Genomic DNA, 15,516 nt, shown 5'->3' on the forward strand with positions numbered 1-15,516 from the left:
GCCATTTTATATAGAATGGCCAAGGAAGGCCTCTTTAGGGAGGTGATATTCAAGGTAAGAAAACAGTAAGTAATACAAATATCAGGAAAAAACTTCCAAGAACAAAAAAATAGCAAGGACAAAAGCCTGAGGTAGCAATAAGCTTGGCATATTTTAGGAACGGCAAGCAGGCCAGCATGAATGTCAAGAAGAGGACATAAAATGAAGTTGGAGAGGTAAGCAGGATTCAGATCACGTAGGGCTTGATAGCTAATTCTTGATTATCAAAAACTTAGGAGCATGTATTAACATGGATAATGCGAAAAAGACATGATCCTACTAGGAGTGCTTTCTTCTGCTAGAGAAGAATCCGAGTGCCTTGGGGAAAGACTGCAGCAAAAGAAAAGGAGGCAAACAAAATGAGAACATGGCAGCTCGAGCAGATTAAACCGAACTGCGAAGCAAATTGCTCTTTAAAGATTATTAATTTATTTAATAAATTGTACTTAGTGGCACACATTTCCTCCTTTTTATGTTACTTAAATATGGAATTTAAATAGGAAGGAATTAAAGAATGCACTAGGTAGAGGAAACTTTTCAGCTGCTCTTATGTCATGGGTTTATAACAAGATACAATTATTTTGTTGGAATAGAACTTTTCAGAAAAGTCACAGATATAAAAAATAAATACCAAAAAAAGTAATATTAAACATAAATCATTTTTAGAATAACTATGGCATTGTCATTACTCAACAGGATTGTTAGAAATGGATAATCTAATACTTTACTGTCTTTGATATCTTTTGTGCAGTATAATTTTGTACAAAGTGTGTCTGATAAATACTTGACTTCTGACAGTCATATTTTTTATTCATTTTAAAATATTGATGTGATAGGTCCCTTTATTGGGTATCTATTCTATGCAAAGCATGGTGCTAGATGCATTACAAATGTTATCTGTGATCCTAACATTAGTTCTTCAAGGAGGGTATTTTTGTCATAGCTGGCACAGCAGAAAACTGAGGCTCCATGACAGTAATTTGCCTAGAGTTACGAAACTAGGTCGTGGAAGAGCCAGGATTCAAATGCAGGTCTTTCTGATTCCAAAGCACATAATTTTTTTACATTGCTTCTGGGAAAATAAACACAATAACTAACATTTATTTATTTTTTATTTTATGGCTAACATTTATTGAGCACCATGTTCAGGCACTGTTAGGGTGCTTTATACGAATATATATATATATATATATACACACACAAAAAAAAGATTAAAACTAATATATATATACATATATATTTTACAAAATATATATATATACTTTATACATATACTTTACATATATATACATATATATATGTGTGTGTGTATATATATATATACACACACACACACATATATATACTTTACAAAAGTTACAAATTAAGATTCCTTAGGCCAGACAGGTAACAAATGAGTCAGATGAGTTGAATGATGAGTTGCTTAAGCACTGGGTAAACACATCAGAGGGCACATTCCTTGTCAAAAAGGGAAACTGCTTTTCAACTCCAGTTACAGTGGCAGGCCCAGCCCAGCAAGGCAGGGTCTTTCCACTTTTTCAAGAAAAGTAAGAGATCGTTGCAGGGGGGGGGTGGGGGGGGGTGGGGGGGGGGTGGTGGTGTGTGTGTGTAATCTCCTAATGTTAAAATTTTGATAGCATATTGAAAATTTGTTTAACAAAATAAAATGCAGTGTGAGACAGTAAAATACATTGGCAAAACACATTCAGCTAGCATAGCAGACCACAAGTTTATTCAATTTTATAGCCACCCTGCAAAGCATTACTGTCTCCATTTTACAGATGAGAAAAATAAGCCAGGTGACACAACACGTAAATATTGGGGTCAGAAATGATTGCAGATATTCCCAATATTAATGAAATTCTACAGTCTTTCCATTTTCATGCAACCTGTATCCAAACACTAGTTTATTTCAATTTCTTCTTTTTTTTTTTAAATCCTGGGTTGCCTCAAAACTAGTTTCAAACAATATTAAACAAAATAGAAACCACACCAACAGGATTACAAAGGAACCTCCTCAGAAGGCAGCTATGGAGAAAAAGTTATAGTATTTATATTTTAATCTTTTGTTTTTAAACAAGAGTTATTATTAGCAAAATATTTCTTTAGCTCTATAATTCTAAGTTTAGCAACTAATTGTACTTACCGTTCATTTTCTTTTCTATGTTTTGAAGCTATATCATTTAATAATATGTTTGCAAAGGCTCTTGCTTTGTTTGTTAGGCCTGTCTTCAAATCTTCACAATCCAAATGCACCATAGGGTAATGAACCCACTGAGGCAAAAGCATGATTTCTGAGGCAAGACTTAAAAATTTTCCTATAACCTAAAAAAAAGTTTAGAATTTTTAAATTCATCACTGATTTTATAGTACTGTATTACGGTGAAATTCTTAATTATGTAATATAAATGCAAACTCATTTCTTTTGCTAAGTGACTAAAATTTTTCCCTTTTTTGCATAAATCTTTGTTTCATCTCTCCTTTCACTAAGGAATTTTTCAATCTACCAGTAAGTAGTATCTAATACGGTGCCATTACAGCATCAATATCTATGCATCCCAGAAGGTGAAATTTCCCTCAGTAACTATAAAAAAAAAAAAAAACCTATCCCCAAAGTCAACTCATCTCTGTTTAGAAACAAATCTATCTCATGTGGCAATTTGCTTAGCTGACAAATACTTGCTTGTGTCATTACTAATGCCTCACTGAAGGTTCTAATTGAATCTTCAGAAAAAGAAATATAAGGAGCTTTTTGGTTTTGGTCACAATAATCCAGGAAAGAAATATTGTGTTCTGCCACTACCAAAGATCTAAAATATTGAAATGTATACAACTTCTTAATACCCAGACACTGGGATAATTTATTAAAATTAAACAAAGTAGTAAACCTCACAAGTTACACTTCATTTTGTGAAAATGAAATATACCTGCCAATTTTGGCCAACTTTGACTTAATTTCACAATACATCTTTAGGGTTGACTCTCTACCTTCTTACCCCATCTCCACCCTCAATCAAAAGGCCCATTTCTTTTATTTTTCCTTAAGGAGACTTTCCCTTTACTTCCCTCTCTCTCAAGACTACTCTATTTTTCCATAGTCTCCAGTTTTCAATGTTTAAGGGAGCAGAGGATATTAATCAATTAATTCAAAGACTACACTGAGAGCCTGCTTGGTTCTTGGTATGAAATATACCAAATAGAGAGTAGATAGAACTTATGGCACTAGAAAAGGGAGGATAGATGTTTTCTTACTCTCAAGTACCATCATCCAGTTTTTCTGCGATGTAATTAACAGATGTAGAAAAGAAAATGGGCTGGATCAAAAAAAAATATGGCACACTGGAAACAATACAAACGTCCACTTACAGTACACAGGATGGCGTATTAATACAAGGGAATGTTATGCTGTGATAAACTGATTATATGCAAAATATGGGGGAATTTTACAATGATGAGAAAGAAAAAAAAGAATACATATGATATCTTTCATATAAACTTACCATGGATAAAACTAAACTATATTATCTAAGGATGCATACATAGGTGGTAAAACTATAAAGAATAGCAAGAAATATCAGGATAATAATTAACAATAAATAAGGGAGAGGGTTATCATTGGGGAAAGGCAGGTGGGTGGCTTCTGGAGTGCTGCAAAGTTCCAATTATTAATCTAGGTAGCTGTTAGGTTATAATTACCTATAAGTCTGCACCCATATGCTTTACATGCTTTTCTGTATTGTGTTATATTTCACAATATATTTCACTTTTTAATTGAATATTTTAAACATAAAAATTGGCAAAATGTACCCATTATCCATCCAGCTTCAACACTTACAAAATCGTGGCCAATCTTTTTTTCTCTATACCCCTAGCCTCACTCCTGTCCTATTTTATTTTTACACAAATCCCAAGAATGATGTCATTTCATCTACATACATGTAATAGTTCCTAATTTTTTTATTTCCCCCAAATAGGTATACTGACCACAATTACAATATATATACAACTGACAAAAAAACTCCAGGACTGGGTTAACTATGCCTAAAAGTAAATTTTTAAACAGTTACATAAACCGTCCAGAAATTATAATAGTCTAGAAAATTTCACAGAAAATACTAGACCTAAGGGAAGAATCACAGTAAAACCCAGTGAAACACAAGCTCGGCCTAGAGATTTAGGGGTTATAGATAGTACAAGTTATAGCCAAGACCACAAAAAATTTAGCAGTTAGCTCACACATTTACTGTGGCTATTTTCTGCACAGCATTATATTGAAATGTATGGTAAAATATAAATTAAAGAAACTATACAATATCTGGTTTTGTGACAGCAATAATGCATTTATGAATTTATAATATAGTTTTATAAACACATAAAAATGAAATAAGGTAAAAGTATGCATATTAGTAAAGTATATAATCATCTCAATAGATGCAGATGAAACATTTAGTAAAATCAACATTCTTTCATGGTAATAACACAACAAACTAGGAAGAGAAGATAATGTCTTCAACTTGATAAGGAATGCCTATGAAAAAATCTGCAACTAACATTATACTTAGTGATTTACAAAACTAATGCTTTTCCTCTAAGATTTAGAACAAGATAAAGATATCCACTCTCACCACTTCTACTCAACATTGTACTAGCCAGGTATATTAGCCAAGATAAATATATAAAAGACATCCATATTGAAAAGGAAGAAGAGAATCTCTATTTACAAATAATATTATATAGTGTATAGAAAATACTAAGCAATATGTACACATATACACATAAAACTGAGAATTATACAAGTTCAGCAAGGTTGCAAGATATAAGATCAATATACAGAAATAAATTGTATTTCTAGATATTAACAATGAACAATCCAAAAATGAAGTTAAGAAAGCCATTCCACTTATAATACCTCCACATTTAAAAATATTTAGAAAGTAGGGTTCCAGTCAAGATGGCACAATAAATTCTGTGCTTACCTTCTCTCGTGACCACATCAAAATTACAACTAAACTACAAAACAACCATCATTGAGAATCACCTTAAATCTTGCTGAACTGAATACCCTTCTAAACTGAAGACTTAACAACTAATGACATGCAGAGGAAGCCTCCTTGAGACTGGTAGGAGGGGCAGAGACACAGCTGCTGTATCCCACACCAGCGTGTGACCATTAAAAGTCAGGAGGGATAGCTCGGCTGTGTCAGTCCCTCCCACAGGAGAAAAGGGTCCCAGCCCCCACCGAATCCAGGGTTCCAGTGTTGGGGAGAGAAGTCCTCATAATTTCTGGTTATGAAAACCAGCAGATTGTGACTGAGTGAGCTGGAGGGCGGCTACATTCCCAGGCACTCCTCTTAAAGGGATCACATACGGACTTACCAACAGAATCACTGGCTCTGAGCTCCAGTGCTAGGGCAGCAGCTGGAGAGGTGGCAGGGACATATGGTGGGGAACTAAGTTGTCTGGCTTCAGGACAGGGCTGGAGGGGCAGCTTTCTCCCAGAGGGAAAAGCTGGTGGAGGCCATTGTGTTCTCCTTGAGCCTTTTCCCTTCCCAGCCGGCAGATGTAGGTGGCCGCCATATCTGAGTCTCCATCAAGCTGGCTAATGCCATTCATTTGCCACCCCCTGGTGAATTGAGACCCCACCCCACCCAGCTTGAAAGACATGGTTACAAAAATAAAATCTCAAGGCACATACTGCGAGAAAATATTTGCAAAATATATTTCAGATAAAAGACTTTTATCCAAAATATATAAAGACCTCTTAAAACTCAATAATAAGAATTTTTATAATAATATAGCCCAATAAAATAAATCTATTATTTAATGATATGAATTGAAAACCCTAATTTAAAATGTGCAAATTATTAGGACAGACACCTTCATTTTAAAAAGATAACAGATGGAAAATAACAAATTAAAATATGATCAACATCATCAGTCATTAGGAAAATGCAAATTAAAAACAAAGTACAAACTCTTGAGTAAAAACTCTTCCCACGTAGCTTCAACTTACATTACCAATTTTGTATTCTAAATCCACTTATAAACATCTACTTCAAAGCCTAGCTCACTTTTCACTTCTTCAAGAAACCTTCATCAATTTCCCAAACCAAAAACATGCCCTCTTCTATGCTTCCACAACACTTTGTCCATCTGTCTATTCTAGTACTTATCTCAATATATATAGTTATGTCTATGTCTGGCTTCCAGGCCAAATATAAGCTCCTGAGAGCAATATTAATATATTATTGATTTTTGTATGACAAAAATCTTGCTAGGTGTCTGAATGTGATAAAGAAATTTTTGTTGAATCAATGAGTGAGTAAATGAATGATTAAAGAAATTATGATGGGAACCTGTAAGTTTACTAAAATGATATTTTGAATAAAAAATCATATTAACTTTAATTGAAGCACTTATTTTCCAGAATAAAAGCATCATAAGTTTAAAAAGAAATTCAAAAGGCATTAATGAAAAACACAATTACCACTTACCTCTGTGTATTCATCAAAAGTATGATCTTCTGCCTGAAAAGTCTCTATGAACTCATCTGCAGTCCCATCAAAGAGCCAATTATATTTTTCAACTGAAAATTAATAATCTGATTTAAATCTCTAAAATACCCTTCTAAAAAATGAAGTGCTTTTTTAATATGGTCATGGAATGGATAGCTTATTCAATAAATATCATTATTAATAGAGTATTAATATATATTATAGGAATAGATAGAATAAAGTAAAATAGACTTAACAAGCAATCTAGGTTAAACACAGATGTTTTAAAATAAAGATAATAGGGTATGTAATGATCTTTAAATAACTTAGAGGTACAAATAAGCCAGTTAATTAGAGATTTTGGTTAAGAGAATGTCAAATAATATCTATCTATTCTGACCCCATACACACTTGAGAAGACTATAAAATTGAGGTGCAGGCTCTTCAAAACTATTCTTAGAAATTACATTGCTTTCACCCTCAATTTAGCATTCTCCTTATTCTAACATCTCTTCTTTCTGCCTTTTGACTTTATCACCGTGTTCCAGTTAATATTCACCCTTTAGACTGGACAACGGAATTTAAGTTTCTTTGATTTGATCCTTGACTCTGCCAAAAGCCATGTCTATGTTCACTTTTGGCTCTCCCTGCTCTTTTATGACAACCCAGACAATGAAATATCTCACCAAATTCTAGTAAAAATAAGATCTCATTCTTTTATGATAAAAAGGTATAATATTATATGTCATATTTACCATAAGCCTCATAATGTTTTCTTGCACCTTCTAAGTTACAATGTATTGCCACTTTCAGCGTATTAAGAGCCCACTGTAACACGTGTTCGGGAAGTTCTGTGTCAAGATTTACAGGTGTTGAAGTTCCTGATAGCCAAGAGGATACTGTTTGGACAGTCTAACATAAATAAAAATTACAATTTATAAAGTAAATATCTGCAATTGGTCTATATGTATATCTTACACTATATTCTTGAACATTCTTTTCAGATTTCAGTGGGCCAAGAAAAGATAACTTGATGCAAAATAATGATTTAAAGTTGTATACTTTGTAATCTAATATAAAACTTAAATTGGATTAGTTTTCTATCATTCAACAAACATTTATTGAGTAACTATAATGTCGAAATGATTATACCAGAAAGTTCTAGAAAGAATATACACAACTTCAATCTCCTATTTAAGAAGCTCACAACTCAGTAGGGAAGATGAGACATGCACAAAAATATCATAACTACAATAAAACTTCTAAAAGGAAGACGTCATCTTCAGCCAGGAGACTTTCTCAAAAAGAAAGCACTTTTTTAACGCAAAACAACTTAGAGGATGGAAATGAAACAAATATTTTTAAAATTTTATGTATATAAATACTTTATAGATCTTCAACTCAATTTAAAATTCTGAAAAAGAGCCGTATAAAGAAATCCAATGGATAAGGATGAAATAATACCTGTAGCGCTTCAGCTATTCGCTCTACCAAACCTAAAACAACATCTTCCAAATCTTGAAAGGTAGGATAAAATTCCATTTTCTCTTCATCTAATGTCAATTCCATCTTAAATATTGGCAGCCCTTGTTGATCTTCTTGGTCAAAGAGTTTAACAAATCCTTCTACAGTTCTCTTTAAGAGATCCTTTAGCTGCATGATATCATAAATTACATTATAACTTTAGAAAGTACAAATTCAACCTTTAACTAAAATCAGTGAACTTATTGCCTACAATTAAGTAATTATATCAATCCATTTAGTCTTGAAAATTATCTTCAGCACAATGTTCTTAATAAATGTAGTCTAAAACAATAAATAGAACAATATTGCAAACTTTAATTGTTTTATAGAATATCAACAATCTTAAAATAGCAATCCAGAATCTTCCACATTCTTCAGTAATTTTGTCCCTGGTACACAAACATTCCAGAAGAAAAGATAACATGCTAAAGACTGAGGAGAGGGGAGGCCTGACACCTGAGGGTTAGTGTGTCATGGGGTGACATGCACATGGGGTGAGGGACAGTGGTATGCTAGAGCTAGCTTTTATTGTGTCACAAGAGCCAATTGTTGAATACTCAAAAATTTTGTGAGCCAGTTACTAAACCGTTGGATGCTTGAAAATCACCATAGTGGGAATATTTACACCATGGAAACTGGTAAACACTACAAATCAAGGTTGTTGTTATTTGTTGTCTTTTTTTTTTTTCTGGAGCACCAGATTTCCAGCACACCATCAGGTGAGAGCGAAGCCACCAGAACTTACAAATATGCATAATAAGTTACCAATGTATGAATAAGGCATTTTTATAATGAACCAACTAATGGAAATTTTACCAAGTAGACAAACATAGTTCTAAATGCTCTTCAAAATATTCCTCCTCTCTTTATTTCTTATCAAGTAATCATAGTTCTCTTAAGGAGATAAAGACAGAAAGACAATCATGTATATTAGTTACAGTGTTACATACTAGACATTAAATATATATAATCTATATATTATCCTTTTAGCAATTGCAAAATTGTTAAATTTTTGTTAACAATTTAACAAATTTTTGTTAAATTGTTAACATTGCAAAATACATGGAAGCTTTGGAGATCTTTACCACACGGAAAGTTTTTATTAAAAACTATTTTTCTAGAATTATATTTCTATAATAATGAAAATTTGCATCATTTTCATAAAATTAATATTTTGTTTGTTTGAATTTAAAAATGATCTATAACATTTGGAACCAAGATTTTACTGAAAACAAAATGAGAATCAACTTGGAATTTCATAAGTTCAAAAATACGTTTGCTAGGATAGTCCTTTTGTTAATATACTCCAATAAAGCTATAGATAATTAGCTTATAACCTTTAAGTATGAGCCCAGTAATCACTCCTAATATTGACACATACTTCTAAACTTTTTACTCTCATTTTAGATTGCTTCAGAAATGAAGCATTTTCCTGCTAAATTTATTTAAATAAAATTACAGTAAAAATGTTTTTCATAATTTATTTAAAAATAATTACTTAGCACTATGTCTACATAGAATTTTATTTAAAACACTAAACTAATTTTAATAACATTATCATTTAAAATATATAAAACATATTTACCTGATTTGACATAAGTGTGGAAACACAGTTATAAAATGCATCCAGTTTTTCATGTTTAATACCTTCTAGTGCTTCTTTCTTGATAAAAAGATTTATAACCTTTGGATACCATGTGTTCATTATTTTCTCTTCTGCCTTTCTAATTTGTATTGATAGATCATTTTTCAGTGATTCACAATCCATTGGGCCTTTAGCTCTATTTATGAGAAAAAATGAAAATGACTTTACAGCAAATATTGGTCTTGGTACACAATTGTTGAAACAAATAAGAGAAATTTTAAAATGTTTTTAATCTAAAGAAAAGTTCTGAAGATTTATCAATCAGTTTTTAAAATTATACAATCAAAGTATAAAGACTCAAACAGGAGACATTCAAATTTTAAATGTTAATTAATAAATATGGATTTTACCTAATTCCTGTTAGGTCCAGCAAAACTGTATTAGAAAATGTCGTATAACCAATGTTCAGTAACATGTTCATAATTGGATGAACAATGTGCAAATTAGCTAATATTTTACTTCTTGTCTGCAGATAGCTAGAATGCCAAGGGTTAGAATAATCCAGGCCTCTGGAAAAGCAAAACACCATATCAAACAGGATTCAAACAATATACTCTAAATTTTAGGAAATAATGTTTATGACATAAAATTAGTATTAAAGTGAGAAGACTGGAGATTCAGAAAAGGGAAATATGATCAACAATGGGAGTGTTATGAGATATGTAGGTAATAAAAATACATCAAGATCTTGAAAGTGCATTCATTATCTTCAGAGAGAACAGGGATCATTTAAGAAAATCTTTTTAAATTAAATTTATTGGAGTAACATTGGTTAATAATATATGAAGTTTCAGATGTACAACTTTATAACACAACATCTGCATATTCCATTATGGGCTTACCACTCTAAATCTAATCTCCTTCTGTCACCATATACGTATTTGACCCCTTTTACCCTTTTCATCCTCCCTTCACACCCTTCCCCTTCGGTAAGCACCATACAGAGAATAGAGATCATTTGTGGGTAAGGAAGGGCTCTGTTAACGTCCACTGTGCTCTGGCTGAGGTAACTTGGGTAGAGATAAACGAACACAGTTCTTAGGATACGGGAGGAAGGATGGAGAAATCTATCTGTCATACACCAAAGCTTACTTAAGGCCACGCTGAGCTATACATCCATATCGATTCCCCTAATTGTGTAAGCGACAACCAGACGAGTACAGTGTAGAGGATACCTCGGGGGGGGGGACGTAGTACTATTTTTTTAGGTGTGTTCAAAATACCTTTGAGTTTCACAGTTTTAGACTTAAATGTAAGATCAGTTTATTTTCAATCTGTTATCAAAACCTAGGTGCAGTACTATTTTTAAAATAATTTACTCACACAGGTGATTCAGGCAAAGGGCCTCCTTCATCTTCAAGCCATTTAACCGGAGGTTTCATGAGAACACTCCTCACTAAAATACATTAACGTATTAATACTTGAAAATCCTTGCAAGACCTACTCAAGTCCAAGTTTCTAACTTTTGATATTGGATGATATAGTTTACTAAGCATTAAAATTAGTATAAAACAAAATCAAGCTCTTGGTACTATTTTGACTTTACTTTGGAGGCGAATTCAGACATAATAAAGCTTCAGTAAGTTCTCAGTTTTTCACTTTCTGTCTACTCAAAGGTCACTGGCATAGCCACTTAAGAAAACTTATTCCAATAAAAACTGCAAAGATTAAATCCCTAATAAATCTCCCAAATCCATTAATTTAGCTTACAATCCAGTAAACAGTATAGCAAAAACCATAAAGACAAAGGGAAAAATCAAAAAGCTATTTAGCTAATAGGCATATAAAAAGTTACAAAAAAATGCCTTGAATTACAAACATTTTGACTAGGTTATAGGCTCAAAATAAACATGTTAAATAAAAATACTATCCTAGAAATACATATAACTAAATATATAACATTCATTATTCATATTTCTACCTTTGATTAGGAGGGGCAAGGGAGCAAAGGTAAAAGAAGCTTGGCACGTGTTATATGCTACTTACCCATATATCTCCTCATGCTTTTTTCAAAGTCACTTGACACCTCATTTATGAGACTTTCAACAAGTTCTTCTCTTTCTTTCCCTTCCTTTAAAGGTTCGGGTATCAGCATTAACATATGATCCAGCCATTCCCGCTGAATAGGTACTATAGGACTACTTTCTACACATTGCTTCATGTAAATATAATTGAACTGAGAATGTAATAAGAAAAAATTAAATGTTCTAAAATGGTGTATATTTCAATGTAACTCCTGAGCTCTGTCTTCTCAGGACATTTTTTCAAAATAAAAATATCCTGCAAAATAACATATTTTCATAATAAAAACATTTTACCCAAAGTACTATCTACAAAAATACCATTTTATATTATTGTTTATTTATGAGTTCTCACCTTATTAATGTTCTTAGTATACTTTTCACTTTCTCAAGGCAAAACAAAGATCCTTTTTCTAACTTCCTTCATTCAATAATATTCATTAATTCACTATATATTCAGACATTGTTCCAAATGCTGAGGACATAGTAGTACACAAAACAGACAAAGAGCCCTGCTCTCTTGGAGATTATATTCTGGTACAAAGCAATACAATATAATTTCATAAATTCTCCTATAACAATGAGTAGTCCAAAAAAATAGACATGAACAAATGGAAAAGGAAACACTTGATCTTGGTAAAGACATTTTTACATCATGAAAATTTCAGTTTTTCAATTTTTACATTTTTACATCATGAAAATTTCAATTTTCAGAAAATTGTACCAAAATTAATTTAATGCAATGCTAATAAAAACATTTATATATGTTTTCATGGAACTAGACAAGTTGAACATAAAGTTCATGTGGAAAAATAAACATGTGAGAATAGCCAAGAAATCCCTGAGAAAAAAATCTACAAGGGAGGACTAGCTCTAGAAGACATTAAAATATACTATAGGGGCAGCCAGATGGCTTAATTGGTTAGAGCACGAGCTCTCAATAACAAGGTTGCCAGTTCGATTCCTGCATAGGTTGGTGGGCTGTGCCCTCTGCAACTAAGATTGAAAACAGTGACTGGACCTGGAGCTGATCTGCGCCCTCCACAACTAGATTGGTGGACAACTTGGAGCTGATGGGCCCTGGAGAAACTCTTTACCCCAATATTCTCCAATAAAGAAAAAAAAATTATGTAAAAACAATATATATATTATAAAGCTTTCCTAATTAGAACAGTGTGGTATGAGTGCATGAATAAACAGATGAGTAGAAAAAAATAGAAAGTCCAAAATAGATCCAATACATGGGAAAATGTGTATGTACTTGAGAAATGTGGCATCTCAAATCACTAAAGCAAAGATGAAAGGGTTTTTTGTTGTTGTTTTTTAAGATTTTATTGGGGAAGGGGAACAGTACTTTATTGGGGAACAGTGTGTACAGCCAGGATTTTTTTCCAAGTCAAGTTGTTGTCCTTTCAATCTTAGTTGTGGAGGGCGCAGCTCAGCTCCAGGTCCAGTTGCTGTTGCTAGTTGCAGGGGGCGCAGCCCACCATCCCTTGTGGGACTCGAGGAATTGAACTGGCAACCTTGTGGTTGAGAGCCCACTGGCCCATGTGGGAATCGAACCGGCAGCCTTCGGAGTTAGGAGCATGGAGCTCTAACCGCCTGAGCCACCAGGCCAGCCCAAAGATGAAGGTTTTAATGAATAGTTCTGGGACAACTCATTAGTCATTTGGAAAAAGAAAAATTTAATCAATACCTTCCACTATACATAAGAATAAACTCCAAATAGTTCAGGAATGTAAGTTAAACAATGAAACTATCAAAGACTAGAAAAAAATTAATTCTTCTATAACTTGAGTGTCTGTAAAAACTTTCTATGTTTCAAATTCCATGTACAAATAGAAAAATATGATTGACAAATTCTGACTACATAAAAATAAAAATGTTTGCATGGCAAAAGTCATAATATAAAGGTCAAAAGACAACTGACAACCTGGGAGAAAATATTTGCAACATATATCTCAAATAAAGTGTAAAGAATGCTTAAAAATTTAGGGGATGGATGAAACTTGAGTACGTTACGCTACATGATAGTATATGATTCTGTTTATATGAAGTATCTAGAGTAATCAAATTCATAGAAACAGTAAATAGAATGGTAGTTGCCTGGGACTGAGGGAGAGGGGAAAGGAAGGTGATTATTTAAGGAGTTTAAGATCCAGTTTTGCAAGATGAAGAAGTTCTGGAGATTGGTTGCACAACAATGTGCAAATACATAACACCACTAAACTGTACACTTTAAAATGTTTAAGATGATAAATTTTATGCTATGTGTATTTTTCAATTTTTTTAAGTTAGGGGAAAATAAGAACAAAAACCAATAGGAAAATAGGCAAAAGATATGAACCAGCATTTCACAATAAAAATATTATTAAAATGGCCCTTCGATATATGAAAAGATTTTTAATCTCTCTTATAATTAGAGAAAGCAAATTTAAAGTACCCTGCAATACCATTTTTCACCTGACAAAAAATAAAATTATGACCCCCACATTCTGTGGTGATACTATGGGGAAGCAACTACTCTCAAAACATATGAGTAGGAAGGCAAAGTGGCACAACCCTCGTGGAGAGAAATTTTGCAAATCTAACAAACTACACATTGACCCAGAAGTCCCACTTTTTGCAATTGAAAACACACTGCCAACAATATGAAAACACACATATACAAGGCTATTCATTGCAGCAAAATATGGGAAGCATTTGAGCGTGGCTGAATAAATTATTATACACCCACACACTGGTGTTCTGTGCAGCAATAAGAAAACAATGAGGAAATGAAATCAATACATTGTGCACCTTACACTTAATGTCATATGTCAATCACATCTCAACAAAGCTGGAGAAAAGAGAATGAAGAAGACTTCTATGAACTGACATGGAGTGATTTCTAGGATAAAATGCAAAAGAATATTTATGGTATGATGCATTTTCTGTAAAATAAAAGGGAAATAAAACATATAGGTTCCTTTATGAAAAATTAATACAGTTAAAATAAGCCAGAAATTAATGAGATTGTTTATATAAAGGGAATGGGTTGGAATGGGTAGAAAGTACGGGGGGAGGGGTTCAGGAGGGAACAGGGTAGAAGGGATGGGAGTACATGTTTTGTTATAGTTTTGACTTTTAAACCATGCTATTGTTTCACATGCCCAAAAATAAAAGAAAATCAGTAAGAATTGGGGTGGCGGAAGAAACTCAAAATTAAAAACAAACAGAAAGAAATGAACCTAACTGTAACTTTTGAACACAGTATTTTGCTACATACCTTCAAAGTAAGTACAAAAACTTATAGAAAAATATTGAACTATAGTGGATAGGTTTGTTTTTCACAGTGTTGTGAGTCTGCAATTTTACAACTGTTTATGTGTATTTTAGGATTTAACAAAATAAGTAAATAATTGTGGTTTATAAAAGCCAGGTTTCTCGCTGTCAGAGAAGGGAGCTACAAATACAGAAAAAGGGTAGACTAGAATGAACCCTCTGATGTTGAACTGGAATAGAAGGCATCAGTGTCATTTTTAAGATAGATAAATGATAGAAAGATGGATGGATAGATAGACACAATTTCCTAGTTCTTTCTACTGAGTCAAGAAGCAATTACATTCAATGTCAAGGAAAACACCTGACATGCAAATCATGGTTTCTCAATACCATTCTCTACTAAAGAGAGCCAGGAATTCTTGGAGAAATGACTGATTCCAGGGTTAGAACAGGGAAAGTACAGGATGAGCCTAAAACATCTCTTCCCTCACTGTATCAATGGACTGACTTCTGTCTAATAATGAACCTG

The 15,516-nt window shown here is 32.9% G+C and overlaps 1 protein-coding gene across 1 annotated transcript in view; it reads right to left on the reverse strand.

Annotated features, from left to right (window-relative positions):
• The window catches only part of DNAH12 (dynein axonemal heavy chain 12), a 190,131-nt gene that overhangs the window by 161,261 nt on the left and 13,354 nt on the right, over positions 1-15,516 (reverse strand). Inside the window, exons 5-12 of the mRNA XM_033131749.1 lie at positions 11,689-11,878; positions 11,026-11,098; positions 10,053-10,211; positions 9,643-9,838; positions 7,998-8,186; positions 7,289-7,445; positions 6,534-6,625; positions 2,186-2,364 (exon numbers count right to left, since the gene is read on the reverse strand). Of these exons, the coding sequence (XP_032987640.1) occupies positions 2,186-2,364; positions 6,534-6,625; positions 7,289-7,445; positions 7,998-8,186; positions 9,643-9,838; positions 10,053-10,211; positions 11,026-11,098; positions 11,689-11,878 (1,235 nt within the window). The remainder of the gene's footprint in view (positions 1-2,185; positions 2,365-6,533; positions 6,626-7,288; positions 7,446-7,997; positions 8,187-9,642; positions 9,839-10,052; positions 10,212-11,025; positions 11,099-11,688; positions 11,879-15,516) is intronic.

Source organism: Rhinolophus ferrumequinum, chromosome 17 (assembly GCF_004115265.2).
Source record: "Rhinolophus ferrumequinum isolate MPI-CBG mRhiFer1 chromosome 17, mRhiFer1_v1.p, whole genome shotgun sequence".
Taxonomy (NCBI): domain Eukaryota; kingdom Metazoa; phylum Chordata; class Mammalia; order Chiroptera; family Rhinolophidae; genus Rhinolophus; species Rhinolophus ferrumequinum.